Source organism: Trichoplax adhaerens, genomic scaffold (genome assembly GCF_000150275.1).
Source record: "Trichoplax adhaerens TRIADscaffold_12 genomic scaffold, whole genome shotgun sequence".
Classification (NCBI taxonomy): Eukaryota; Metazoa; Placozoa; class Uniplacotomia; order Trichoplacea; family Trichoplacidae; genus Trichoplax; species Trichoplax adhaerens.
Window position 1 is genome coordinate 1524049 of NW_002060954.1, and position 26928 is coordinate 1550976.

The following is a 26928-nucleotide window of genomic DNA, read 5'->3' on the forward strand; positions in this document are numbered from 1 at the left end:
TTATTAGCCGAAAAAGCAGCTCTGCTAGTTTATTCGTGGATAGTATATAGTCAAGAATGGTTCAATTAACGCCTTTAAGGTTAAAAAAACACAATGAAAGATAGGAGACCTTATTTTTTGACCACTATGGAGCTAAGGGGATTCGATTTTTTTGTCATCGCTATTACCAAGGGACTAGCAGTAGGGTTTTTAAGGCTAATTTACTAATGGGTCCTCTATTCTTGTGTGTCTATCAATGTATCAGCTAGCCGTCATCGTTTACGTGATAATTAAGAACAGCTAATTCCCAACGGAACTTTGGTGCATTAAATACATCAGGTTAATTCAGTTAAAGAATAAAAACTTAAAAAATTATGTTTTTTAGTTGATAATACATTAAAGGATAAGTTAATGAATACGGAGCTGCAGGTCGTTTAATGATTGACGTATCAGTCATTTTGTTTCTTACACTGCTGGGTAGTCTATACTAAATATATTAGTTCTTTCATAATTTTATAATACTGTACCATTATTTTTGATATCTTTTTCGCCGTAATGGGAACATAACTCAAAACATTTAATAATTGCATTACTGGATGTTCTGTCATCGTTCTTTCGGCCTGTAATCAAACTGACAGTCGCCTTCGATGCAATCAAACAAAAAGTTTATTAAAATTCTAAAATTTTTCATCATAAGGACTAGATAAAGCTTTAGCATTGAATTAATATTAAATTGGTTCATAATGTCAAATGTCTTGTTTTCATGACCAAATGCTATGATTAGACTAAAGTTAATTTAATATATCATGATTATCAAGCCACATACCGTTTATAAAAAAATTAGAGTCACTGGTGTTTAGTTATGGGAAGTAAGGAATAAAGTAACTCAGGGCTATTTACGGCAACGTTCGTAGTTAGCGATGATGTTGGCATTTATTAACGTAGTGATCATAAATATCATAACTAAGCCAAATCTGAATTAATAAACATTATCAAAACATTATGATTTAGCTCAGAATTGGATAAGACTATAATTTTATGTGAGTTGATATAGAATAAAGTATATGGATGTTAATTACATATTACTGCCTGCACATTCAGCTCTTAATATATCCGCATTCATTATCATTCACGAAAACATCTTTTCCTGCGGGAGCCGATCACTTACTGTACTCTACTACTTAGCAACTCAAAGTAATTTCTATTATAAGCTCTGCTGTTACGTAAAATTTAATGCCTATGATATTAGGAAGGTGACTAATACATTGAAACTATTTTATTATGGCTCCTAGAGCAGGGTTAGAATCAGTGCGTCTATTCTTTGTTAATCTATTACTGGCAATAGATGGACAAAACACAATGATACTATACTTTAATCTCTTACACTATAAAAATATTATTTCTCATTTAAACCGAATAAAGAATGAATAAGTGAGATTTAATTGTATTTCTATATAATTCTCCAGTTATTATTCTTTATGTGGAGCTATTGTGTAAATTGTAAACTTTCGCTGTGTAAGCTTAATTTTCATACACGATCATGTATACGAGTACTGATTCCAGTTGTGCTATCAAATTAAGCGGAATACTCTGTTGCTTAAATTATGTGACAGAAATATCTTCATAATAAAAACAGATTTATCAAACCTATTACATTTTACTGTACGTAATATTAATTCTAACGTTAATACTTTGAAAAATGCAAAATTTAAATCATATAAAATTCTATATAAATCTCATAGTACTTGAGCAACAGGTTTAAAACCATTATAGGGTTCTAAATCATTATTTAATGTACTAATATGTGATACCCATTGCCACTAGACTGATTCTTATTCTCTAAAATTGACTGTATACTATCTTGCTCACAGCCGATTTAACGAAAGAAAAATATGATATCGCAAATAGTATTGCCGTAAGCTAGTGTACACATTATAACACTGAAATAAAAACTTACTTCAGTATGATAATATTGTTCTAACAGATTTCTAAAATAGAAATGCTAGTCTAAGAAAATCGTGAAGTTAAATTTGATGCCATTCACTAGCCATAGCAATGAAGTAATTAGCTATATGTATGTATCATATTATAATTGTTTGGATCTGGTTTACCATTCTACATCCAAATTGAGAAACTGACGTGATTTGCTTGGCCATAATTTTATAATCTATTAAGAATTTAAAATGTGCTGCTTAACTGTAAATGCATTCAATTTCAGTGGCAAAATATAAGGATCATTTTATTTCGTATTTGAGTCCTTACAAATTTACATTCAAGATATGTAGTTCAGTAACAAAGATACGAAGAAATTTGGAATCACTTGAAATAAGAAGATTAGAACCAAATTAAAGTATTTCTTTATGAAATTCGTATACTACCTCTATTATCAATAAAACACCATAAAAGTTAAAAACAGAATCGACGTTGATGCAACATTTACGGCAAATATTCTTGTTCCAGCTGCATGTCGATATAGAACCGTACATTGTCAGTTAATCAATAAATGAAGTATAAAAGACTAAAGTTAATTCATATAAACTAGGCTCCCCAGGCGAAATATTACCACTAGAAATGCGTTATTCAATATTGCAATAAGTAAAAGTCAATAACAGAAATATCAAGGGTTATTTCCATGATGAAAAGTCGAGATAGATAAGAAGTACTGTATTTATTTCTTAACGTTTTGTTGCAAATCTTGAGCATTATAAACGCCACCAAGCCACCAATTAGTTGTCGATTCTGGTGTTGCTGTACAACGAAATTTCTCGTTGTAGTTGACGTATGTACCCCAGTTATACTCATTTTTTACAGTATGGCCAAAGCGTATTCTACCACAACGATTTGGAGATTGGCTAGATATAAGACTTAAATGTGTCGAACCGCTAGCGTAAAATGGCATAGAGCAGTGACTGCAAGAATGTCCATGAATATTCATATAGTCTGCATAGTAACAACTACCGCCAGAGGAACCTAGAGTCATAATGTTAAGCGAACACATACTTCCCCTTACATAATCTCGATGCGACATTTTTTTATCTATGCCCATGGCATAAAGATCAAAATTACAAGTTGCTCTCCAATGTGTTGTTGTTTGTGATCCATAGATTAGCCTCCTAGCAGCTAAAGAAGTACGGTAGGCTTGAAAATTATCTGGGCGACATTCACTATAAGCATAATCAGTGGTAAATGGTCGTTGAAAATGATAGTGGCCTTTCTCTTCCGATCGATACATACCCATTTTGCGTGAGAATGATTCTATTAAAGTCCAGACGTATGGCTTTTCGGAATTAAAATCGCAGTAAACTGTATGAAGTGCTTCTTCTTTATCATAAATTGTGTAATAACCATTCAAGTGAACTTTAGGGCGAAGTTGTTTGATATCTAAGCATGATTCTGGACGATATAATGTCGTTGTTATTACTTCAATACTTGCCAATGAATAGGGCAGAAGCGATACCAATAACATGACAGCAAAAAGCTGCACAGACAACTTCATGATGGCAGTTGCGACTCTTGGAATATTTTAAAGCAAAAAGATAACAATGCGTAAAATGTGAACAGAAGCAGTTATAAGTATGCCTGTATTTAGCTCAAGACAATCTATGCAGTATCGTCTAAATTCTTCGGTAAACTGATGGAAAGTAGTGCGTTGTACCCACGTATGCTGGACTGAAATAATAATATGTTATAGAAACAATAGATAGAAAAGTCCAATAATGCTCAGCATGAGTACCATTCATATCGTTCACTTAGATACATATAGGATAGAACATATGGTATATTATAAGTTTACTGACAGGAGTGTAGAAATAATGAGGGTAATAAATAGTTTTCGGTGATTCATCTATTACGGTGTAGAATTCAACATACAAGCAGGTGATAGGATTCACGCAATCGATCTTATTCAAAGTACTGCATATTCACGAATCTCTAGACTACTCATACGTTAAAAAAGCATTTAAGATTTTAGAGTTGCACTCATTTCACCTATAAAAAGTCCTTATCAATTAAATTTTTTGATTAATAAATATTTTAATTAATGTTGGGTTTCGGTAATATGCCCATATGATTTAAAAAGTTGCTTAGAAGGAGAAGACTATAAATATATTTATTCTTAACTCATATTTTGAATTACATACGTGCTTAATAATATAATATGCTAAAATTATTTGTCAAACTTGTAGAGGTTAGTACACACTTATGTGTGTTTATATGAGTTAGGGCTATTAGAGATAGCATTAAGGAGTTAAATTGCGGATACAGTGCTATATTGTATATTTGTAAATAATCAACGCGCAGCATTTGATGAAATTTTACAAGTTTCGATAAAAGTAATCAAGGGTAACTTACTGGAAGAGTGGCAAGATATATTATGTACTGTAGACATATCTTATTCTCATTTAGCTCGAGCAAGATGATAACAAAAACATAAACTGCCATTTTTATGCTTGCATGACGTATGAGTAAGTATGTAATGCTTGTGATATAAAGAAAGTTTAAGATATAGGAACTACGGACCAGGTTACTTTCGGCATTAATATCAGCACTTGTAGCAAGCTTTTAACCCTTTGCTGAGCGTTATAGGTTGATATCCGGTCAAAGAGAAAAAAACTATGTATGGATGATTCTTCATATTTTAATGGGCTTCAGAGCGTTTCTGTAACCGTATTCAACTTTGATTTCAAGTTATCAAATACTTCATATTGTGATCAGTGCTATGGATAGTTATTTTGTACTATACGTAATATATACTCATTTGTACTGCAAATATGTTACTATTCTTCAATAGTCAGTAACTTCATTAATAAATGAAACATAAAATCAGACTTCAATCGGGAATAACGCCTGTATTTGGTTCTTTAGCGGCAAAATCGATATAGGAATGTAAAATTTGATATGAAGACCTAATGATCTACAAAAGCATTCTTTTCGTAGCTCATCGATGAAATAAAATCTTCTAAAGTTTGATAAAGAATTACTTTTATTCTTTAATCATAAAATTAACATAGATGAAATAATTAATAACGTTATCTGAAACCCTAGCCAAATGACCATTAGTAGTGTTACCGATAGTTTATAAAATACAAGCCCATTCCTATCACTAAAGACTGCAATGTAAATCCGTGCAATTTACAATTAACTGATTTCAATAATTAATGATTTACTTTACCGAAAATCTCTTAAAGAAGGGAGTACATGATTGCTAATGAATATAAGTATCTGCATTGTTAATATTCAGTTTCTTTTTATGATATTCCCTTCTAAATTAAATGAATTCTAGGGCACTTAGATTTTGAAACACAGTGAAAAAAACTACGATATATGTGAAACAGAGGCTGTTAATTCTAATCTACCTCGATATTATAATTATCAGTACGGGCTTATATCTGCTTAGTTGAAGTATCTACAATGTACTAGATTTGTACTCGGCATAGAATGCTACGGGTATAACATAAGCTACGTTAAGATAATTAATGAGAACCGATTTTATATTATCAAAAAATCAACGACATAGTGGCACTGAGACAAATTGTGATCAAACAAGATTATGATAAAGGTACACAATTTATCCTTGAAAATTTTTTATGCTTTCTTAACACTCTGCATCGAATCCAATGCATCATAGATTCCTCCAAACCACCAGTTCGTAGTTGAATGTTCGGTTGCTAAGCATGAAAATTTTTCGTGGATTATATTATAGAAGCCCCAATTATATGCCTGAGCTTCAAATGGGCCAAAATTCATTTTACTGCAACGAGTAGGGGAGATACTAGACATGATACCAGGATGCATGCCGTTATTACTATAAAATGGTACGGTACATTTTTCGCATGCATGGCCACCAATATTGATGTAATCCATTTCATAGCAACCACCACCAGAACTATAAAATGTAGACATATCAAGACGGCATAAATGTGCTCTCACATAATCTCGATGACCGAAAGTACTGACTTTGCCCATAGCATACTGATCAAAATTACAAGTTGCTCTCCAATGTGTAGTCGTCTGAGAGTGCCTAATTAACTGCATAACAGCTTTAGATGCACGATAAGCTTGAAATTGATCAGGGCGACATTCGTTATAGGGATAATTGATAGTAAAAGGCCTTTGGAAATGTAAACGATATTTTACATTACTATATCTTTTTCCTGCCTTACGCGAGAAGGATTCAATTAAAGTCCAAACGAAAGGTTTATCCGAATTGAAGTCGCAATAAACTGTATGCAGCCCATTTTCTTTGTCGAAGATTGTGTAAAAGCCATTTCTGGTAACATTTGGGCGATAGTATTTGATATCTAAACATGATGTGGGATCATATTTTATGATGATAGTCGTTTGGGTAGGGACTGACGATGAAAAAGGTAAGCATGCCAGCAAAAGTAGACATATAAGGCCACTTAACAACTTCATGTTGGTAATTCGTGTTCTTCTGTTATTTACTACAAAAATAAGAAATAATTTCAGCCAGAAATTAAAACGATATTAGCTATAACTAACGCAGTATTATGTGCTATTACCTAGTAAAGCCAACACTAATGAACAGAGCCAGTCTTAAGAATAATGAGGGGGTTGATTCACATAAAATAATGCTTAGGGAAGTTACGAATTCATAAATAGATCAACTCTCAGCATGCTCAAGTCAGAAAACAATCGTAGAATGATTAATGATTTTGAGAAAAAGCAACGTTCTGTACTTTGTTTTTACAAAGAATAGCAGTAATTACAATCCAGCCTAAATGCCTTTTCAATATTATGCTTAACCAACGACGCAGCTGTGCAGCTATGATAATGTCTCCACTTACAAGGCTTAACCAACCCGGATTTCTATTAAAAAGCATCCTACCGTCTATCATGAGCTCGAAAGATAGAATGAAGAAAGAATACTTATTTGTTGATCGGTTGGTATTCCCAAGGCACAAAATCCCATGGGCTCATAAATTTCGCTAGCGACCCGCTGACGTAACCGGCTATTCACTTTTCAATTAGCGATATACAACGTGAGGTGTTATTAATTATTTTTTTGTAACTTTTTATCCTGTAACTTTAACTAATGCAGCTCTAATGGAAAAATTCTAAATAGTAAACGCACAGTACAATTGATAATCCACTTTATAGCAATGTAAATAACAATGACTCTAACACCTATCCTTTACTAATAGATGTAAAGCAGGAGTAAAACTAAGTCTATTTGCAGTCAGCGATGACATTAAGCAGAGCTGTTGTCTGCAGCTACTGAAAATAATCTTATATACTTTTATTAATTTATGATCGCATTTGATATATGTTTAATAGAAGCAAATGATACTCTATGCTTTCCCGTAATTTGATACAAACTAAAGACGCGACTGCTCAATAATGCATAGTTGCAATCATTATAATGATAAACATCATGACAAAATTATCACTTCTAAATTGAAGGTTTATTGGGGTAGTTGCAATATTACTTATACAGTCTTCATAATTGTGTCTTTAATTTAATAACATTTTGTTGAGAATGTCTTAGCCATTCTTCAAGTTACAACCAATATACTTGAAGTAAGAGCTGGAAAATTACCTGAAATGATTATAGTACTACGCGCCTATAATTGTGCAGTACATACAAGCTTGATACTTTATCGATACACGGTGGTTGTTAATGCAGTAGCCAGTACCAGCATGAGTTCTATCCTTAACTTAAGTGTATCTGTTTAATGAGACAGAAGTTACCGTACTAGAATGAATGAATTTATTAAATCGCATATAACTTTATCATCAGGGATATGGAAATTATTTTTGATCCTTTATTTTTAATATCAATCAGTCTATTGCAAACAGTAAATTACGTTTTTGTTTCATATTTGAATTTAAATAAGTTCCAGTAACTAAAATAGAGTAGATATACTGCTATTATGTACATTATGGCAAGTTCGTCCAAATTATTTGAAAATTTACCTAGGTGAATTACTTCTTAATGATAAGAATCATAAATTATGATGAACACTCTTTAGTTCTAGCGCATTAAAGAGTAGCATCAAAAGAAATAGTTATCGATATTCTGTCAATGAGCAATTGCAAGAAGATATCAAATCGTATAGAGGCCGTTTTTGTTAATATTACGATTTAGCAGTTTAATATCCAAGCACATTCTAGCAAAGTAGCCATCGGCGGTCACACTCAAAGATTGTAAGAGGGCGATAGCCGCTACAAAATAAAGGAAAGACGACGCCATGTCTGTTGCTGTTGTCAAAGACTCGTAAACTCGAACGCTTGGAATCTTTCTACACTTTTAAATAATTGCAGTATGCAGGAAAAGCGAAAACCCGTATGGGTAACAGAAATATTATGACGATATTAACAATTAGAAACGCTAAACTAATATTAGTTCTTAAAATTCTACTACAGGGTATAAAGTTAATTGTTGAAAGTCAGATCTCTTGGGAGATCGAGTAGATCAATTGCGTTGATGCTGCTACAATGGCTAACTATTAGCATAAACATTAAGCCTAATGGTTTCATTAATCTTTACATATATTCTATAGAAGATTAGTTATTGAAGCTTTTACTCTGTAAGACATTTTTTTTTTATTTCATAAACATCAAAGGCTAATATACAAGTGTTTAGATTCATGAAGAATGACTAATTTTATACAATCTTTATAGCTAGTACCGTACTAAAGCAATACTGTCGTTGGTCTTAATATGAGAACAAAACTGGGTCCTTTCGCGAGATCTCATATCGATTGTTTGCGTATGCAAAGCTTTCAAAACAGTTTTAATCATGTCATACAGCGAAAGTATGTAGTACGTACAAGAACTTTATAAGACTGCAAGAATTTTACTTATATTTGTGGGTACATTAGCCAGTTGCTTACGGAAGCTATTACATTCGTAATTTTAATAGGTTTAATTGGAATGAGCGCGTTTCTACAAGAGTATGTTACCGTAACTTTAATATTCTATGGGATGTTGTCACTCAGTTATCTCAATTTACTATGATGAAACTAAAGAAAGCTGTAATGGCATTAAATGCAATACGTTCCTAGACTACTGAAGTCGCAATTCCGAAAAATGAGTTTATTATATCACAAATACGGTAGCATATCAGCAAAGAAAGTAGACATTATCTCGACCTTATTATGAGTATCAACTAGATGACGTTAGTTTCAAAAGTATAAATGAGGGTACATTGCTATATTTCTAAAACATGAATTTAAGTGAGACAGACTTATACAGATAGTTGCTGTATTAAAATAGATCCATGCATATTATTATCATTGGTTCTGTTAACGCATTAGAGGTTTTCGCCGAGAGAAAATAATATATGGTATTAACGAGTAACTGCTAAAGGATACTGGCAAATCGTATGAGTATAACTCGTTTACATTTAATTTACCACTGCTAATGTTAAAATATAACAATTTGTGACTCACTTGATATTATATAGTATTATAAAATTACCTAATATAACCCATTTAAAATCTAAAATCGCTATTTGTCTAACTTGATACAGTCAAATTATTTTATAGAAAGAAATTAGTTAAATCGGCTTGATGTTAGTAAAACGATTGGTAGTAACGTAAATATCGCCAAACCACCAATTTGTTGTCGATTCACCATATCTTGTACAACCAAAATCCCTATTATAACCATTGTAAGTACCAAAGTTATACTCTTGAGGCGATCCAGCAGCTCCAGGAAACTTAATACGGCCACAGTAGTTTTGTGTTAGAGAAGAAATAGTGCTGGCATGAGTAGAAGTCGAAAACCACATAGGCACTAAGCATTTACGGCATGCAGTTCCGCGAATATTTATATAATTCATCCAAATACACGGTTTACCGGAATAGTAAGTCATCATATTTAAACGGCATTTTCTTGCCCTCATATAATCAGTATGATTAAAGACGAATGAGAGTTCTTTAGCTTGTAGATCGAAATTACAAGTAGCTCGCCAATAATTGGTTGTTCTAGCATTCCAGATAGACATCATATACCTCTTGGATAAGCGATAATTTTGCCATTGATCTGGACGACATTGACTATAAGGCATATTATAGTAGAAAGGTTTTTGAAAGTTGGCATGTCCAGGTAGAGTAGATCTATACGTACCCATATCACGAGAAAACGATTCAACTAATGTCCATACGTAAGGTGGTTCGGAATTAAAATCGCAATAAACAGTAAATGCTTCGTTTTTGTCGGTATGGATAACATAGTGGCCGTTTTTGTTAATATTACGATTTAGCAGTTTAATATCCAAGCACGTTCTAGCAAAGTAGCCATCGGCGGTTACACTCGAAGATTGTAAGAGAGCGATAGCCGCTACAAAATATAGGAAAGACGACGCCATATCTGTTGCTGTTGTCAAAGACTCGTAAACTCGAACGCCTAGAATCTTTCTACGCTTTTAATTAATTGCAATACAGAGAACTGAAGTAGAATATGCGTATGGGTAACAGAAATATTATGACGATGTTAACAATTAGAAACGTTAAACTAATATTAGTTCTTAAAATTCTACTACAGGGTATAAAGTTAATTGTTGAAAGTCAGATCTCTTGGGAGATCGAGTAGATCAATTGCGCTGAGGCTGCTACAATGGCCTAACAATTTACATAAACATTAAGCCTAATGGTTTCATTGATCTTTGTATATATTCTATTGAAGATTAGTTATTAAAAGCTTTTGCTTTGTAAGACATTTTGTTTTTATTTCATAAACATCAAAGGCTAATATACAAGTGTTTAGGTTCATGAAGAGTGACTAATTTTTTACTGTATTTATGGGTAGCCCTGTAGTAAAGCAATACTGTTCTTGCCTTAAAATATACTGGAACAAAACCGGATCTTTGTCGGGATCTCATATTGATTGTATGTAAAGCCTTCTGTACTGTTTCAGTCATGTCATACAGTGAAAGTATGCATCGCTCATACGTGTTTATAAGACTGTAAGAATTTATTTATACTTATGAGTATATTTATCAATTGCTGACAGAGCCTGTAAAAATTCTACATAGTATATCATTAATATAATTTGATACTATTGCACTTGCAATTTCGCTAGGTTTAATTGAAATGAGTGCATTCCTACAAGAAAATGTTACTGTAACCTTGATATTCTATAAGATGTTATCACTGAATTATATCAATTTACTATGATAGAGGCAAAGAAAACTGCAATGGCATCATGCAATATATTCTATGAATAATGATGCCGCTTTCCCAAAAGAATAAATTTATTGTATCACAAATACAGTAGCATATCAATATAGATGATAGACAGTATTTCGACCTTTTTATGAGTATCAACTAGATAGTTTTAAAAGCGCAAATCAGGGTATACTGTTTTATTTCCAAAATATGAATTTAAGTGCGACAGACTTATACAGATAGTTGCCATGCTGAAATAGATACATATATATTATCATCGGTTATTCATATAGCGGAGTATTATTATGATCAGCAAATCTAAACTTAAAAAAACCTACACAGGTGAAATATCTTTTTATATTAAGAACTATAAATTATGATCAGTACTGTACTGTTAACGCATTAGAGGTTTTCGCCGAGAGAAAATAATATATGGTATTAACGAGTAACTGCTAAAGGATACCGGCAAATCGTATGAGTATAACTCGTTTACATTTAATTTACCACTGCTAATGTTAAAATATAACAATTTATGACTCACTTGATATTATATAGTATTATAAAATTACCTAATATAACCCATTTAAAATCTAAAATCGCTATTTGTCTAACTTGATACAGTCAAATTATTTTATAGAAAGAAATTAGTTAAATCGGCTTGATGTTAGTAAAACGATTGGTAGTAACGTAAATATCGCCAAACCACCAATTTGTTGTCGATTCACCATATCTTGTACAACCAAAATCCCTATTATAACCATTGTAAGTACCAAAGTTATACTCTTGAGGCGATCCAGCAGCTCCAGGAAACTTAATACGGCCACAGTAGTTTTGTGTTAGAGAAGAAATAGTGCTGGCATGAGTAGAAGTCGAAAACCACATAGGCACTAAGCATTTACGGCATGCAGTTCCGCGAATATTTATATAATTCATCCAAATACACGGTTTACCGGAATAGTAAGTCATCATATTTAAACGGCATTTTCTTGCCCTCATATAATCAGTATGATTAAAGACGAATGAGAGTTCTTTAGCTTGTAGATCGAAATTACAAGTAGCTCGCCAATAGTTGGTTGTTCTAGCATTCCAGATAGACATCATATACCTCTTGGATAAGCGATAATTTTGCCATTGATCTGGACGACATTGACTATAAGGCATATTATAGTAGAAAGGTTTTTGAAAGTTGGCATGTCCAGGTAGAGTAGATCTATACGTACCCATATCACGAGAAAACGATTCAACTAATGTCCATACGTAAGGTGGTTCGGAATTAAAATCGCAATAAACAGTAAATGCTTCGTTTTTGTCGGTATGGATAACATAGTGGCCGTTTTTGTTAATATTACGATTTAGCAGTTTAATATCCAAGCACGTTCTAGCAAAGTAGCCATCGGCGGTTACACTCGAAGATTGTAAGAGAGCGATAGCCGCTACAAAATATAGGAAAGACGACGCCATATCTGTTGCTGTTGTCAAAGACTCGTAAACTCGAACGCCTAGAATCTTTCTACGCTTTTAATTAATTGCAATACAGAGAACTGAAGTAGAATATGCGTATGGGTAACAGAAATATTATGACGATGTTAACAATTAGAAACGTTAAATTAATATTAGATTTTAAAATTATATTATTAGGCATAAAGTTAATTGTTGAAAGTCAGATCTCTTGGGAGATCGAGTAGATCAATTGCGCTGATATAATTACAATGCATAATGGCCTATGACTATTTAAACAAACGTCAGGCTTAATTAGTCCATTGGTCTCGTCATATATCCCATTGAAGATTAGTTATTACAGGCTTTTATTTTGTGAAACGTCTTGCTGTTTGTCATAAATTTCGAAGACTAATGCACATCTTTTTAGATTTACGAAGAATGACTAATTCTATGCCGTTCTTATAGACGTTACTGAAACAGATACTGTCATTGTTAATATCACAAGAACACACTTTTAGACTTTACCGCTAACGAGATCTTTTGCATAAGCCAAGGATTACTAGTATGTCCTAGTATAGGCTACATGGCAATGTTTTCATATCAGCTCTAGTGCTGTCTATGTCCGACAAATCAGAGGGAATGCATGATGATTTCATGGCTTAATGTGCAATAAATAAGTAACAAGGCGCAGAGAAGTACATGGGATCGCTTCATAAATATAACAGAAAGACAAATGTTGAATTTACGGTCGGCCAATGACTGTATGTAGGTGGAAAAGTATTTTAAGGTGCATGTTTACTGTAGTATTGATGGAGTGGATTGGCAAAGTGTTGTCAAATTCATAATAGCAGCCGCATCATTGAGGTAAAAATAGCATTACGAGCGATGTCCTCAAATGTCAAGAGTTATTTTATGTTTGTGTTAATAGGTTGCTCTATTGATGCACTAGATTAATGAATTTAATTCAGTGGAGTAATACAACAGTCATTTATTGAGATTTGAGATATAGACTTCGGATGCGACTACTCGATAATAATTGCTAGTACAGTGCTAGGATGTTATACATATCAATAATCCGAGAGAGTCATTACGTAGTTTAAAATAGTGCAAGTATAATCTTTAGAGTTACGTTTCTGATTCGAAAAAATTCAGGAGTAGCCTAGTTATTCATCTTGCGATGAAAGTACATGGATTAGTAATATGGTAACTTTGCTGTAACTGATGCACTAACTTATTTTATCATGCACTGTAAACTTACAGTAAGTACTACTTTGCTTAAAATGTTTTACTTTCAAGCACCGAATGACCCATAACGTGCCTGATATATCACAACTGATAAACACTTTTCCTATACTTTAATCCTATACAAAATTTTAATACCAGCATTAATATTGGACATTACATTAAAAAAAATTACATCATTTACCACGATAAATGTCTAGAAAGCAATGGACCTTTAAAAATAAATTTCATAGGTGACGAGGAAGAATCTACTACATTTATGACAGGAAAAATAAATGTCTTTGCAATATCATATCTTCCAATATTTCCATAATGTAGCTTTAAAATAAAACCTGTACATTTACTCATTATATTAAGATAGCTATACATGGCTATTGTTGTTATCGATTATTTTTAATTATAATCAGTTAATTTACATTAACGATACTTTAGTTGAAGTAGCTGAATATTTTAAATTAATACTAAGAATCGTAAGATATAACTTGTTTACCTAATGCAGTCGAAACTATGGCGGGAGAAAATAATTACAGATTTAAGTAATAGCAAATTTAGACCTTCAAATAATATAAGTAAAGATAATTCGTAATCAATTTTACTGCTAGGATTAAAAATTTAGATATCTGTTACTTAATTAGTTTATACGAGTGCTAAATGCTATATGACTGTTTAACGGAGCCAAACTTAAAATGGGTATTTTTAAGACTGGATAAATTCAGCTTGCTTTGTAGATAGAAATCATTTAACGTTAGCAAAATGATTAGTGGGAATATAAATATCACCGAACGACCAATTTGTTGACGATTCACCTGACCTTGTACAACTAAATTCTCTGTTATAACCATTATACATACCAAAGTTATACTCATAAGGGGATCCGGCGGCATTAGGGAATTTGACATGTCCGCAATAGTTTTGTGTCAATGAAGAAATAACACTGGGATGATTAGTAGTAGCAAACCACATAGGTATTTGACATCTACGACATGCAGTACCGCGAATATTTATGTAGTCCATCTGAACGCATGGTCTACCGGAATAATAAGTCAACATATTTATAATGGTCACTGTGATCTCATGTAATCCGTGTGATTGAAGACAAATGAAAGTTCTTTGGCAAATTGATCGAAATTACAAGTAGCTCGCCAATACTTGGTTGTCCTAGCATTCCAGATAGACATCATATACCTCTTAGACAAACGATAATGTTGCCATTGATCTGGACGACATTGACTATAAGGCATATTATAGTAGAAAGGTCTTTGAAAATTAACATGCCCAGGCAAAGTTGATCTGTATGTACTCATATCACGAGAAAACGATTCAATTAATGTCCATACAAATGGCGGTTCGGAATTAAAATCGCAATAAACAGTAAATGCTTCGTTTTTTGTCGGTATGGATAACATAGTGGCCATTTTTGTTAATATTATGATTTAGTAGTTTAATATCCAAGCACGTTCTAGCAAAGTAGCCATCGGCGGTTACACTCGAAGATTGTAAGAGAGCGATAGCCGCCACAAAATACAGGAAAGATGAAACCATATCTGTAGATAAATTTAAGCACGAAAGAATCTTTCTTCCTCTTTTGGATAATTATAGTATACGGTATATAGACATATAGAAAGCTGTAATAAAAAAATGCGTATGGGTAATAGAGATCCTGCGTTATCAATATGAGACAGTATACTATGCTACAGAAGTATTCTATAGAACCTTAAAACTTTACTACGCGTATAAAATTTCTTTGATTAGAACTTAAATAACTTGAGAGATTGAGCAGTTCAATGACGCTGATGCTAGTTACAATTGACCATGATTATTTGTATTGAAAGTTATTTTATGCTGGCTTATATTTATGTAACACTTCTTTTTATATCGTAAACATTGAAAACTAACATATATTTAATTGGGTAATTAAAATTATAATATAGGACTAGAGAGAATACGCCATTTTAATAATAGATCTGTTCTAGTTACGATATCACAGATCAAAAGTAACTTTTTTTGAACATGTTCTAGGAATTAGTTGCTATACATATGTCAAAATACGAGTCAAATAGCCACATTCTCTATGATCATTAGTTATTATTATAATCCACCTTTATGACTAAATATTTTACTATAGAGGTACATGTAGAAATTTTGGAACTAAGAAACTTCCCTGATGAGTAAATTTATTAGCGTTAGTAGGATTGTGAACTTTTATGTATTATTAACTTAGGCTTACGATAACGTAAATTAAAGGATCAAAATATAAAAAGACTTAGATCTAGGCTGTGCTATTGCATGCATATAAATTTATCTAAAGTTAAACCTGGCACATCCGCGTAAGTTTAAATATATATGTAGTGAACACCTTTACCCTTTTTAAAATCTAGCAGCAGAAACTGATGAATTTTGCAAGAAACGAGAGCAATGTAATCACGTTCCATTTATTATTAAACTGTTGATTACTAGTGCTAAGATGATTCTATTTCGACATTAGTAAGAAATTTTTCTCTTTAACAAAAGGGTTATTTTTCCTTGTTTGCTTGAGTAAAAGTTAATAAAATTAATGGACAATACTATTGATGAACTTAATAGCTTCTATCTTAGCATAATTCTTTTGCTTGTTGCCTGTGATTGTTCTTATGAGCTAAATATACCATAAATCCATTAGGTGATAAAGAACTTATAGCATTGAAGAATAGTTTCTATTTGTCTAAAGTTAGCAATTCTCAAGAGGTAACCAGCTAGACACTATTCACTAGCTCTAGGGCCATAAAAGAATAATTTATTGCAGTTTTTAATGCAACTCCCATTAATGCTAATACGAACTTCCTGTTTAATTGCTTTATGTGAAACGTGACTAAAATTTATACCACTAGTACAAAGTCGATAATTAATTTATTGTTAAAAACTCTTGACGCTATGACTCATGGTGTTCAGATGTCGTGTGGATAACGTTGGCACAAATGACCAGATGGGTTGAACCATTTTACGCCAAGAATGTCAAATTTGGATAATTAAAAAAGGTCATTCTTTGCCATTGAAGATAATGTTTGTTTCATGTTAGCAAGCTGAAATTAGATTCATAATGGCGTAAGATGCATTAAGCAACTTTTTGACTTTTTCATGGTTATTCATAATGAATATAGTTGAAAAAAGATTATTTGCCATTTTAGATTAATTCATAATAATATTAACATCACTTTAGATTAGACTGATTTTAGCCCTAAACATCAACTTTCGATAATGCTTTAATATCGAAAACTTAGATATGACTGAGATATGCTATAGTAAAAGGAATTATTAAATAGGAATAAACTAAATTGATATAAGAAATGTTTGCCGGTCCCATTTAAGAATACTACAGTATAATATATTCATTATAATTCTATATTTTGTTAAATTCTGTATAAGCTTAAGGCTTTTAATAGATTAACAAAGATAAATAATAGATTAAATAATAGGTTTATGAATTAGTTCCTTTGCAATTTATTTTATAATTGCTAATGTTATCTACCATTATGAGTTTTCGACCTTGAAGCGATTTTATAATATAATATAAGACGGTATATCTGCTGCTACAGTACCACGGAAGTATAGCTTAATAACGAAAATGATATAGTTGATACAAGTGGCACTTCTTTTTTGCCTCTGGATCCTATGGTCAAGTGGCAAATTATTAGATAATTTTTTAACATACTACACTAGAAGAAAATTATATTCAATTGGTGTAGTAGCACTATAATAACTTTACCATGACAGTTAGAGTACTTAAATCATTTTCACAGATCTAACTGAACTACAGTACACCGTACTTGTATCTGATCTAGTCCAGTTATGGTTTGAATAATACTAAGTCCATCTACAGAATTACAGTATTTTACTAATTTGATAACGAGGTATTAGGAAAGATGGTAATTATGAGAAAGTTTAATTATGTAAAACAAGTTATCTTTCAGCGATAAATGATAACTAAAAGTATGGCAACTTAGCAACAGCTAGATATCCTACTGATTGATACAGATAATAGTGCACGCTTGAAATATATTAAAAGCGTTTGATTACAGATGACGCATTAAAGAAAATTAAAGAATTTACTTGGCTGGTTAAAGGGATTAATTCTTATTTTGAAAATGACTCCATCTCTACAATATAAAGCTCGATAATAACGCTTGTCCAATTCAATAAAATAAGCAATCTGACCAAAAAGGCAATTACTGGAATATATAGTAAAGTCAGAGTTGAATAATGAAGTTTTATTAGATTTCAATGTATCTATACGTTAAACTTCTTATTAAATGATATTAAAAGAAAATTAAATTATTACCCAGCATTATTATATCGATTTATTCAATCATTTAAATTGCTTAATTTAACATTTATTACAGCCTCACGTTTTAAAAAATATACATTTTGTAAAGAAATGATACGGTAAAAATGAGATAATTTCTTTAATTTTACTTGTAATATACTATCTTAGATTCGAAGATAAATGTTCGAACCGCCATGGTTTTATTCATAAATACAATATAATCTTATCAGGTAATTAGTACGGTTTATTATACTGTAGATACTGTGTTAATAATCTCGATTTGATAATTATAACATAGTATTAGTTAGAGACTGATAAAGACCTCCTAACCACCAATTAGCAGTCGATGATCCAAATGAAGAACATGCGTGCTTGGTGCTATAACCTTTATAATGACCAAAGTCTGATTCTTGATGTGATGGACTGGAATCTGGAAATTTATAGCGCCCACAGTAATTAACCGAATGAGATGCTAAAAATGTTGGATGATAATTAGTACTTGCCCAAAATGGGAGATAGCATTTGACACAAGCATAGCCTCGAACGATCACATAATTGAAATTTCGGCAATAGTATTGACGAATAAGGACTATATTGGCATTGACCATATTGTTACGCATATAATCATTACGTTCGATATCTTTCGTTATATTCTGAGCGTAGTCATTAAAATTGCACGTTGTTCTCCAGTGACTTGTAGTGTTAAGTTTGCTAATAGTTAGCATATTTGGCGCTGTCATTCTATAAACTGACCAATGTGGAGGTTCAGTATCATCATAGGGAGCATTGATATAATACGGACGTTGGGAACGCCAAGCGTTCGACACCTTGGAGCCCCAAACTCCAATATTGCGATCAAATGATTCAATGAGTGTCCATACAAATAGAGCATCACTTTTAAAATCGCAATAAACATGATAAGGGGAATTTCTTTCGTTAAATATAGTATAAACGCCATTTTCTTTGATTGATGGTCTGATATATTTGATCTCTAAGCAACTTTTGGGTTTTAATCCGTTATAAAGCTGCAGGATAAACCAGCATCGAGAAAGAAGAGTGAGGAAGAAATATTTATAGCAAAAATAATTTGGAATTATAATAAATAGAAAAATTAGCTATTCTGTAGTCTAATGTTATCTTTTGTGATTTATGATGTTAATGTACAGAACAATATATTTTGTAGCTGGGGTAGAAAATTTCAATCCAATTTCTTCGTATACGCAGCTACAAAACTGTGTCGTTTATGTTCTAGTATTTGCTCTACAATTACTAACTACCATTTATAGTAACTACAGTATCTCTAGCAATATATTAATCACCTTATGAAATCAGTAATAATGGAATTAGGGGAAGGAAACAATGAAGTTTACCTTGATCATTCTATTTTAACGACTCATTGCAATTATTATATTAAGTATATAATATTTACGGGATGCACAGTATATTATACAATAATTATTATATTAGATTGCAAACATAAAATGGTAACTTAAATCTCATGTTAATTATTAGTATTCAGTAATTGCATCAATAAACGAATATACTGTAGTCCGTATAAGACTAATTAAAAAGTTTAAATGACCTACTTTATATCAATGTCTACAGCTTGAAAATAAAAGTTATTAACCATTCTATTCAAGAAGTCACTCTTTCCAGGAACCGCAGGGATAATGACAAAGATTAGTGCTAGGGCTACTAAACTTTTCATGTTTCTTGATCGTTAGTGAAAGATATCGATATGCAGCACAAATATATAAGATTAGATGATAACCCGCTATCTAGCAAATATCAATAAGCAAAAACATTAAATGAAGGTGAAGAATTACGGAAGGAACAATTTATTCGCATATTTCATAGGAGTTCGGTAACAAGTTGGACTGAATCATATATGCCTTCGTATGGGTGTATTAATATTTTTCATAAATAGAACATTCCATTATTATATAGACTAAGGGACATGGTAATACAGAACCAACTAATTTTAACGTATTATTTTACTTCGCGATGCATTAGAGGTGACAGTAAACAAGAATAATTTACTCCGTATGCTCAGAACGGCCACTGGTGATGATTAAAAGTTCTTTTATATCTATTTAAATCGACGGGAGTGAATTCCCTTGTCGCCGTCATCGGCATCGGTGTCAGAGCTCATTATCGGCGTATAAATTAATTTATTGTAGTTACTGCACAATATTAAATAGTGCGAGTTGTTTACTTTGTTATTTCATGAACTTAGCAGTACATTTGTATTGGAGGACTGCAAAAAAATTAATTTTCGTTCATTTTTTGAAGTCATTGTTATGTCAGCGATAGTCTGATAAAAGAACTCACTTATAATTTTAAGTGCCTACAGCTATATAGCAAAAATATATCATATATGGAGGAATAAGTTCCTTAATTACACATAAAATTATAAGCCTAACGCCTCCCTCAACAACAGAGACGTATCATTAAAGATCAGGCACGACTATCAGATAGTAGTTTACTCTTGGATGTCTATTTCGAACTAAAAAATTTCTTTATTTCATAAATGCACATGTATGTATACATAGTAAGATACGCAGGTTTACATTAGCAAATTTTAGCTATAGCATATTATCTAAGGTATCTATTAGGTATCTAAACAGTTCAATAATAGATAAGCATTATATACCCACATATTTAATCGTAAAGCAAAGTTTTGAAAGCAAGTTATAGGTTCTATTCAATTTAATTGCAAAATCTTAAGGTAAGAAAGACTATCAATTCACTAATAGTTTACGATGGTGCATACGATTATCATAATTAAATTAGAATGACCAAAATGAGTAAACTACTAGTAAGCTTCATTTATCTAACCAACATGATGAAGGTGTAACTGGATATCGATAGTCATTGCGTACGATATTGGTTGATAATAGGTACATCTAAGTACATTCACTAATACTTTAAGGTTTATTAGTTACAACATGGTGTGGGTTTGAGGTTCATAAAGACCTCCCAACCACCAGTTTGCTGTCGATGATCCATAAGAAGAGCATGTATGCTTAGTACTGTAACCATTATAGTGACCAAAGTCTGATTCTTGATGCGATGGAACAGCACCAGGAAATTTATAACGTCCACAATACTTAGTCGTATGGGACGCTAAAAATGTCGGATGATAACTAGTGGATGCCCAGAACGGGAAATAACACCTGACACAAGCATTGCCTCGGACAATCACATAGTCAAATTGATGGCAACCAAATGAATACAAGTAGACTATATTGAGGTCACAGATATTATTTCGCATATAGTCATTACGTTCGATATCTTTAGTTAGATTCTGAGCATATTCGTTAAAGTTACAGGTTGCTCTCCAATGAGTTGTAGTGTTAATTGAATTAATAGTTCGCATGTTTGCTAATGACATTCTAAAAGCTGACCAATGTGCAGGATTGTTTTCATTGTATGGAGCATTGACAGTATAGCTACGTTGGAAACGCCAGGCGTTCGGAAGCTTGGAGCCATAAACACCAATATTACGATCAAATGATTCGATTAGAGTCCATACAAATGGAGCATCACTTTTGAAATCGCAATAAGCATGATAGGCAGCATTTTTACTATCGTATATAATGTAAATGCCGTTTGTATTGATTTCCGGGTTGATATATTTGATCTCTAAGCAACTTTTGGGCTTCAATCCTTTATAGGGCTATAGATTATGATAAACCAGAGATTAAGAAAAGAGAAGAATGAGAATATATGTTTATAAAGGTAATAGATTTTAAAATTTTCATAAACTCAAAATAAAGTAGGCAGTGGAGATGCTTATTCTGCTGTCTATATTAAGTACTATCTGCTTTATTTTATCAACTCATATAGTGTAGAAGCAGTGTAGAGATTTAATACAATTTGTAGAAGTAAGATAAAATCATTCCTTATCGTACTTTTTAGAATTACTGATCGGCTGTTAGCTCTAATTATCCCTTACCATACCGGTATTAATTATAGAGTTGAGTAGTATTGAAAATAGCGAGAATATATTAAGAACGTATTATAGCACATTACCATACAATAATTATCGATAACTTTTACTTAAATAATTCACTTATAGTTGCATTTCAATATTAAACATATGTATGCTCTAGTAGATACAAAATCGTACGGATATGGTATCCTTATTTGATGTCTTATTTAAATAAGTTTAGTCATATCTTAAATAAGTTTAGAATTGTAGCTTTAATTATTTTGTAATTTTATTAAGGTTAGGTAAATTTCGTTAGTAGACGAAAGTGACTAAAGAAAGGTTAATTTCAAGCTAGCGTCATGCCTCTTTAGTAATATAGTAGATTACAGTTTAGAAATTAAACTAACCAACTTTTCGTCGAGTACTTCACCAAATGCTGCATGAATGACGATGGAGAGTAAGGCCAGGATCAACAAATTCTTCATTTTTCGTAATAGTTAGCAAAAATTACCAATACTTAAATGAATAGGATTGGCTTTATTTGACGAGAGGTAACGAACAACAAGATGAATTATAGACAACTAAACATAAAATTATGCTATCAGAAATAGCCTATTTCTTTATTTAATAGCAAGATCAAGTTTGTCTGTGTTATAAATACTACTATATGAGTGCTATAATTTTCATGAGATAGAAGATTATAGTATAGGCTGGCGCAGTGTAACAATACAATGGCACTATTTCTTACACATTAAGCTCTTCATGACGGACAGTAAAATAAATAAATAAAATTCTATGGGATGGATGCGAAAATAGCCATCGATTATGAATGACTACACTTCTTTTGTTACATTTTGGATCAACGGGTGTCTATTCCCTCGTCGCTCGTGTCATGGCCATCAGCAGAATAATTAACTAGAACTGGCCTTATTATTATTGTACTTGCGATGGGAACTTGTTTATTAAACTAATTCACGCTGATTATCATAGAAAACTCATACATTAAAGGAGTCTTAGTGCATATTTTCTATACCAGTTACATCACATAAAATTTTTGACGAACCGTTCCGGATGCTGATAACTCTAACCCATTAAGTGTTCAATGTGTTCATGCAACATCTACTAAATTAAGGGTTGTAATACGGAATAGCATTTGATTCATGTATTTAAGTAAATATGATCAACAACATAAACGAATTATTTATGTCGATAATCATGTACATACAGCGCTAGACTTGGATATATAATTGTGAGGATAACAAACATGCCCGATAATATTTCATAGATCCATTACTATATTGGCAAATTTTATTCTCTTCAATTTATATTGTTAAATTACGTGTGGCAATTCTATTAACGAATTTTAGTGGAAGTATACAGATTCACAACTGTAATTTTTTGTAATTATAAGTCTAACGTTAGAGCTAACGGTGTTCTGCCATATGAAATATAAAATATAATAATTACTGTGGGTGCAAATATGTCCTCAAATGATGAGGTAGTGCAATTTCCGAACGCAAATTTTTGCACGCATTGTATCAGTATTTTGACCTAGAAAATTATCTCCGTTATCGATTCCTAGTTTTGTTGCTGGCATAATTGTTAAAATTGTATGTTACTCTTCAACCCCTAGGTCATGTAAATTTATTCATGGTTTTATACATTAGTTGGTAAAAATGAATAAGCTTCCCGGTATGAGTTTGACGTTGATTTGAAGGAGCATTGATGATATAAAGATGTATCATCTCTTAAGTGGAATTTGATCAATGAGAGCCCCAGACTCTGTAATTACGATGAAGGATACGAATAAATGTTCAAATGCATATCACATCATTCTTGAAATTGTAATAAACTAAGCAAACGATTTTGGCAGGTGTAAATTCTATATGCATTATTTTATTGATCTTAGGACTGAGATATTTGATCCTTGATCAAGTTTTAAGCTTTGGCTTCTCTAAAACTCTGCTTGAAAAGTAAAATACGTATATTAATTAAAGTGCGTGAAGTATCCTTTACATCTAGTCTATTAGAATAGAAAGCGATTTCATGGTTGTTCGTGTGTACTTGCTGTATTCAGAATTTATATGCTACACTATGTTACTGCGATAGAAAGAATTCATGAATTAATTAAAGGTGAAAGTAAGGTCTTAGTTTAATCTTCCTTAATAGAGTAATCGATGATAGGAGACTGACCAATGATTGCTCTAGCTACTTATCAATTTATGGTTTATATGATACTATTACATATTTTCTATGGGAGTTACATACTGACTATACTATTAGCAAAAGATGTATTCTGTGAGTAGAAGATTTATCATTTAGGAGTCTAAATTTTAAAATCTGAAAACAAACGATTAGTATAGAAGTTTCTTTAAATGCAGATATACCAAGTAAATCCACGTTCTACATATTCTAAATATAGTTAGTCGTGAATGTCTGTTTTTAAAGTTTACACTTTTTATTTCAAAGTGCCTGCAAGTAAATAGGTCAATAAAGATAAATGAAGTTATATCAAACAATTCAGTCAACGGTACCCAATTTACCTAAGTTATTTTATCGGGTTATTATGCAATCTAACAGTAAATAACAACCATATATTTATCATGGTATTTTGTATATTGAATGCGATTATAATTATTGGTTTTACTGAATTTAATTCTAAAATCTTATAACAGGAAAGGCTACAGTTTTACTAAAGATCATGGTGCTACATGTGTTGATCAAATTCAAATCATTCTACTAACAGCATCTAGCATCTAGCTAACTTAATGATGTGACAGGATAGTACCCGCACACGATATAGTTTAGCATACAGTACATATACCTATTTTTGCTAATACTATACTTTAAAACTGATTAATTACAACATAGTATGAGTTTGAGGTTCATAAAGGCCTCCTAACCACCAGTTTGCAGTCGATGATCCGTAAGAAGAACATGCATGCTTGGTGCTATAACCATTATAATGGCCAAAGTCTGATTCTTGATGAGATGGATTAGATTCAGGGAATTTATATCGTCCACAATAGTTAACCGTATGGGAAGCCAAAAACGTCGGATGATAATTACTGGCTGCCCAGAAAGGGAAATAACATCGGACACAAGAATACCCTCGAACACTTACATAATCAAACTGATGACAAGCAAACGAATATGTATACACTATATTGAGATCGCATATATTATTGCGAAGATAGTCATCACGATTGATATCTTTAGTAAGATTCTGAGCATAGTCGTTAAAGTTGCAGGTTACTCTCCAATGGGTTGTTGTATTGACTGAATTAATTGATCGCATCCTTACCAAAGGCATTCTGAAAGCTGACCAATTTTCAGGTTGATCATCGTTATGCGGAGCATTGGTGGTATATGGACGTTGGAAATGCCAAGCATTCGGAATCTTGGAGCCCCAAACACCAATATTGCGGTCAAATGATTCAATTAGTGTCCATACAAACGGAGCATCACTTTTAAAGTCACAATAAGCCTTATAGGCCACATTAGTGCTGCCATATATAGTATAAATGCCGTTTTCATTAATTGATGGGTTGATATATTTGATCTCTAAACAGCTTTTGGGTTTTTTTCCTCCGTAAGGCTATAGATTAAGCGATATTTGAAGAAGAGTCAGTAAGCATGAATATTCGTAAGAGATAATTGACTAAAATTTTAGTAAGCTAAAGAAAGTACGTGATAAAAGATTATACCTAGCTACTCTACTATCAGCATTATCTGTTGTTGCAATTATTAAATCAACACATATAAAGTAAGAAGATCCAATAGAATTGATAGGAGTGTATAGGTACTTTTATATTGTTTCTTAAAATAATTTAATAACTGTCCATAAAGGTAATCCTTCGTTATATACAAATAATAATTCTAAAGTAGAGAAGGGTAATGCTAAAGGACGACTGAATTAAGATTGTACGGTAATTAAAGACAGTAAAACATGGCACTTCTCGCTGATCTTTACTAAAAACTCAGCTAGTGTTTATCCTATTGAAAAATATACGATATACGAAAGCATATCTATATTCTATGCTGTGCTTTTTTACCATCATTGTTAAATAGTTTGCTATTACTTCAGAGAATTTAGAAACTTAGCTTTAAAAATTTTACAGCAAAGATCAACTTCAAAAGTAACTCATAACATTGACAATTCAGCGACTTAAGTTTAATCTTAAAATAAAATGATATTTTAAGCTAACAATTACAATATACGAAAAAAACTGACCAATTCGTTCGATAGTGTACCAATAGCGGCATGAATGATGACAGAAAGCAAAGCTAGTGTTAACAGATTCTTCATTTTCTTAATTATTTTTTGCAAAAATATCGGCACGTAAATGGGAACGATCGGACGTTGGCACTATTTAGACCAGGACTACCAATTAAGAAGACTATCCAAAAACGATGTTATCGGAAACTGTCTACTGTAAGTACTTTTGTACTGAGCTGAGCTTTGCTAGTTTTCATAAAATAGAGAATTAGACCGTAGGCTAATGCAATATAATGCGACAATGTCTGCTGTTTTTACGCAATGCGTAAACTCGCCATGATGCATATTAAAATAAATAAATGTTATTCTATACTATACATGCGAAAATAGCCATTATAACTATAATCCTTTTTGATGTAATGTAGGTCAACGGGTGTCTATTCCCTTAGCGTCGCCTTCACCGCTGGTAGAATTAGTCAATTATCCCTATTTTAATCTTCATTATTATAGCATCTACAGTAGGGACTTGTTTGTTAAACTGACTCATGCCGATTATTATCTTAAAAAGGAAGGGCCGTACATTAAGGCTGTACTTACCAAAATGTATATTTTATTCTAATGAATGCAATGACACTATATTAAAATTTCTAACGGGGCATTTTGATTAATAATAATTCTAAAC

General features: G+C 32.1%; 8 protein-coding genes across 8 annotated transcripts; all 8 read right to left on the bottom strand.

Moving 5' to 3' along the window:
• Nucleotides 1–2647: 2647 nt before the first annotated feature.
• TRIADDRAFT_59874 (uncharacterized protein) lies at nt 2648–3475 on the bottom strand (the record flags this gene model as incomplete). Its single annotated transcript, XM_002115902.1, has 1 exon — nt 2648–3475. The coding sequence occupies one exon, from the start codon at nt 3473–3475 to the stop codon at nt 2648–2650; it is 828 nt and encodes a 275-aa protein (XP_002115938.1).
• Nucleotides 3476–5562: 2087 nt separating this feature from the next.
• TRIADDRAFT_59875 (uncharacterized protein) lies at nt 5563–6393 on the bottom strand (the record flags this gene model as incomplete). Its single annotated transcript, XM_002115903.1, has 1 exon — nt 5563–6393. The coding sequence occupies one exon, from the start codon at nt 6391–6393 to the stop codon at nt 5563–5565; it is 831 nt and encodes a 276-aa protein (XP_002115939.1).
• A 3106-nt stretch (nt 6394–9499) lies between these two features.
• Nucleotides 9500–10312, bottom strand: TRIADDRAFT_59876 (uncharacterized protein; the record flags this gene model as incomplete). Its single annotated transcript, XM_002115904.1, has 1 exon — nt 9500–10312. One exon carries the CDS (start codon nt 10310–10312, stop codon nt 9500–9502), a length of 813 nt encoding a protein of 270 aa, XP_002115940.1.
• A 1447-nt stretch (nt 10313–11759) lies between these two features.
• TRIADDRAFT_59877 (uncharacterized protein) lies at nt 11760–12572 on the bottom strand (the record flags this gene model as incomplete). Its single annotated transcript, XM_002115905.1, has 1 exon — nt 11760–12572. The coding sequence occupies one exon, from the start codon at nt 12570–12572 to the stop codon at nt 11760–11762; it is 813 nt and encodes a 270-aa protein (XP_002115941.1).
• Nucleotides 12573–14528: 1956 nt separating this feature from the next.
• On the bottom strand, nt 14529–15208 carry TRIADDRAFT_59878 (uncharacterized protein; the record flags this gene model as incomplete). The annotated part of the gene is made up of 2 exons (XM_002115906.1): nt 14529–14820; nt 14979–15208. 2 exons carry the CDS (start codon nt 15206–15208, stop codon nt 14529–14531), a joined length of 522 nt encoding a protein of 173 aa, XP_002115942.1.
• Nucleotides 15209–18380: 3172 nt separating this feature from the next.
• TRIADDRAFT_59879 (uncharacterized protein) lies at nt 18381–19801 on the bottom strand (the record flags this gene model as incomplete). Its single annotated transcript, XM_002115907.1, has 2 exons — nt 18381–19118; nt 19721–19801. 2 exons carry the CDS (start codon nt 19799–19801, stop codon nt 18381–18383), a joined length of 819 nt encoding a protein of 272 aa, XP_002115943.1.
• A 1233-nt stretch (nt 19802–21034) lies between these two features.
• TRIADDRAFT_59880 (uncharacterized protein) lies at nt 21035–22512 on the bottom strand (the record flags this gene model as incomplete). The annotated part of the gene is made up of 2 exons (XM_002115908.1): nt 21035–21772; nt 22435–22512. 2 exons carry the CDS (start codon nt 22510–22512, stop codon nt 21035–21037), a joined length of 816 nt encoding a protein of 271 aa, XP_002115944.1.
• A 2375-nt stretch (nt 22513–24887) lies between these two features.
• TRIADDRAFT_59881 (uncharacterized protein) lies at nt 24888–26336 on the bottom strand (the record flags this gene model as incomplete). Its single annotated transcript, XM_002115909.1, has 2 exons — nt 24888–25625; nt 26262–26336. The coding sequence occupies 2 exons, from the start codon at nt 26334–26336 to the stop codon at nt 24888–24890; spliced, it is 813 nt and encodes a 270-aa protein (XP_002115945.1).
• Between the last annotated feature and the right edge of the window lie 592 nt (nt 26337–26928).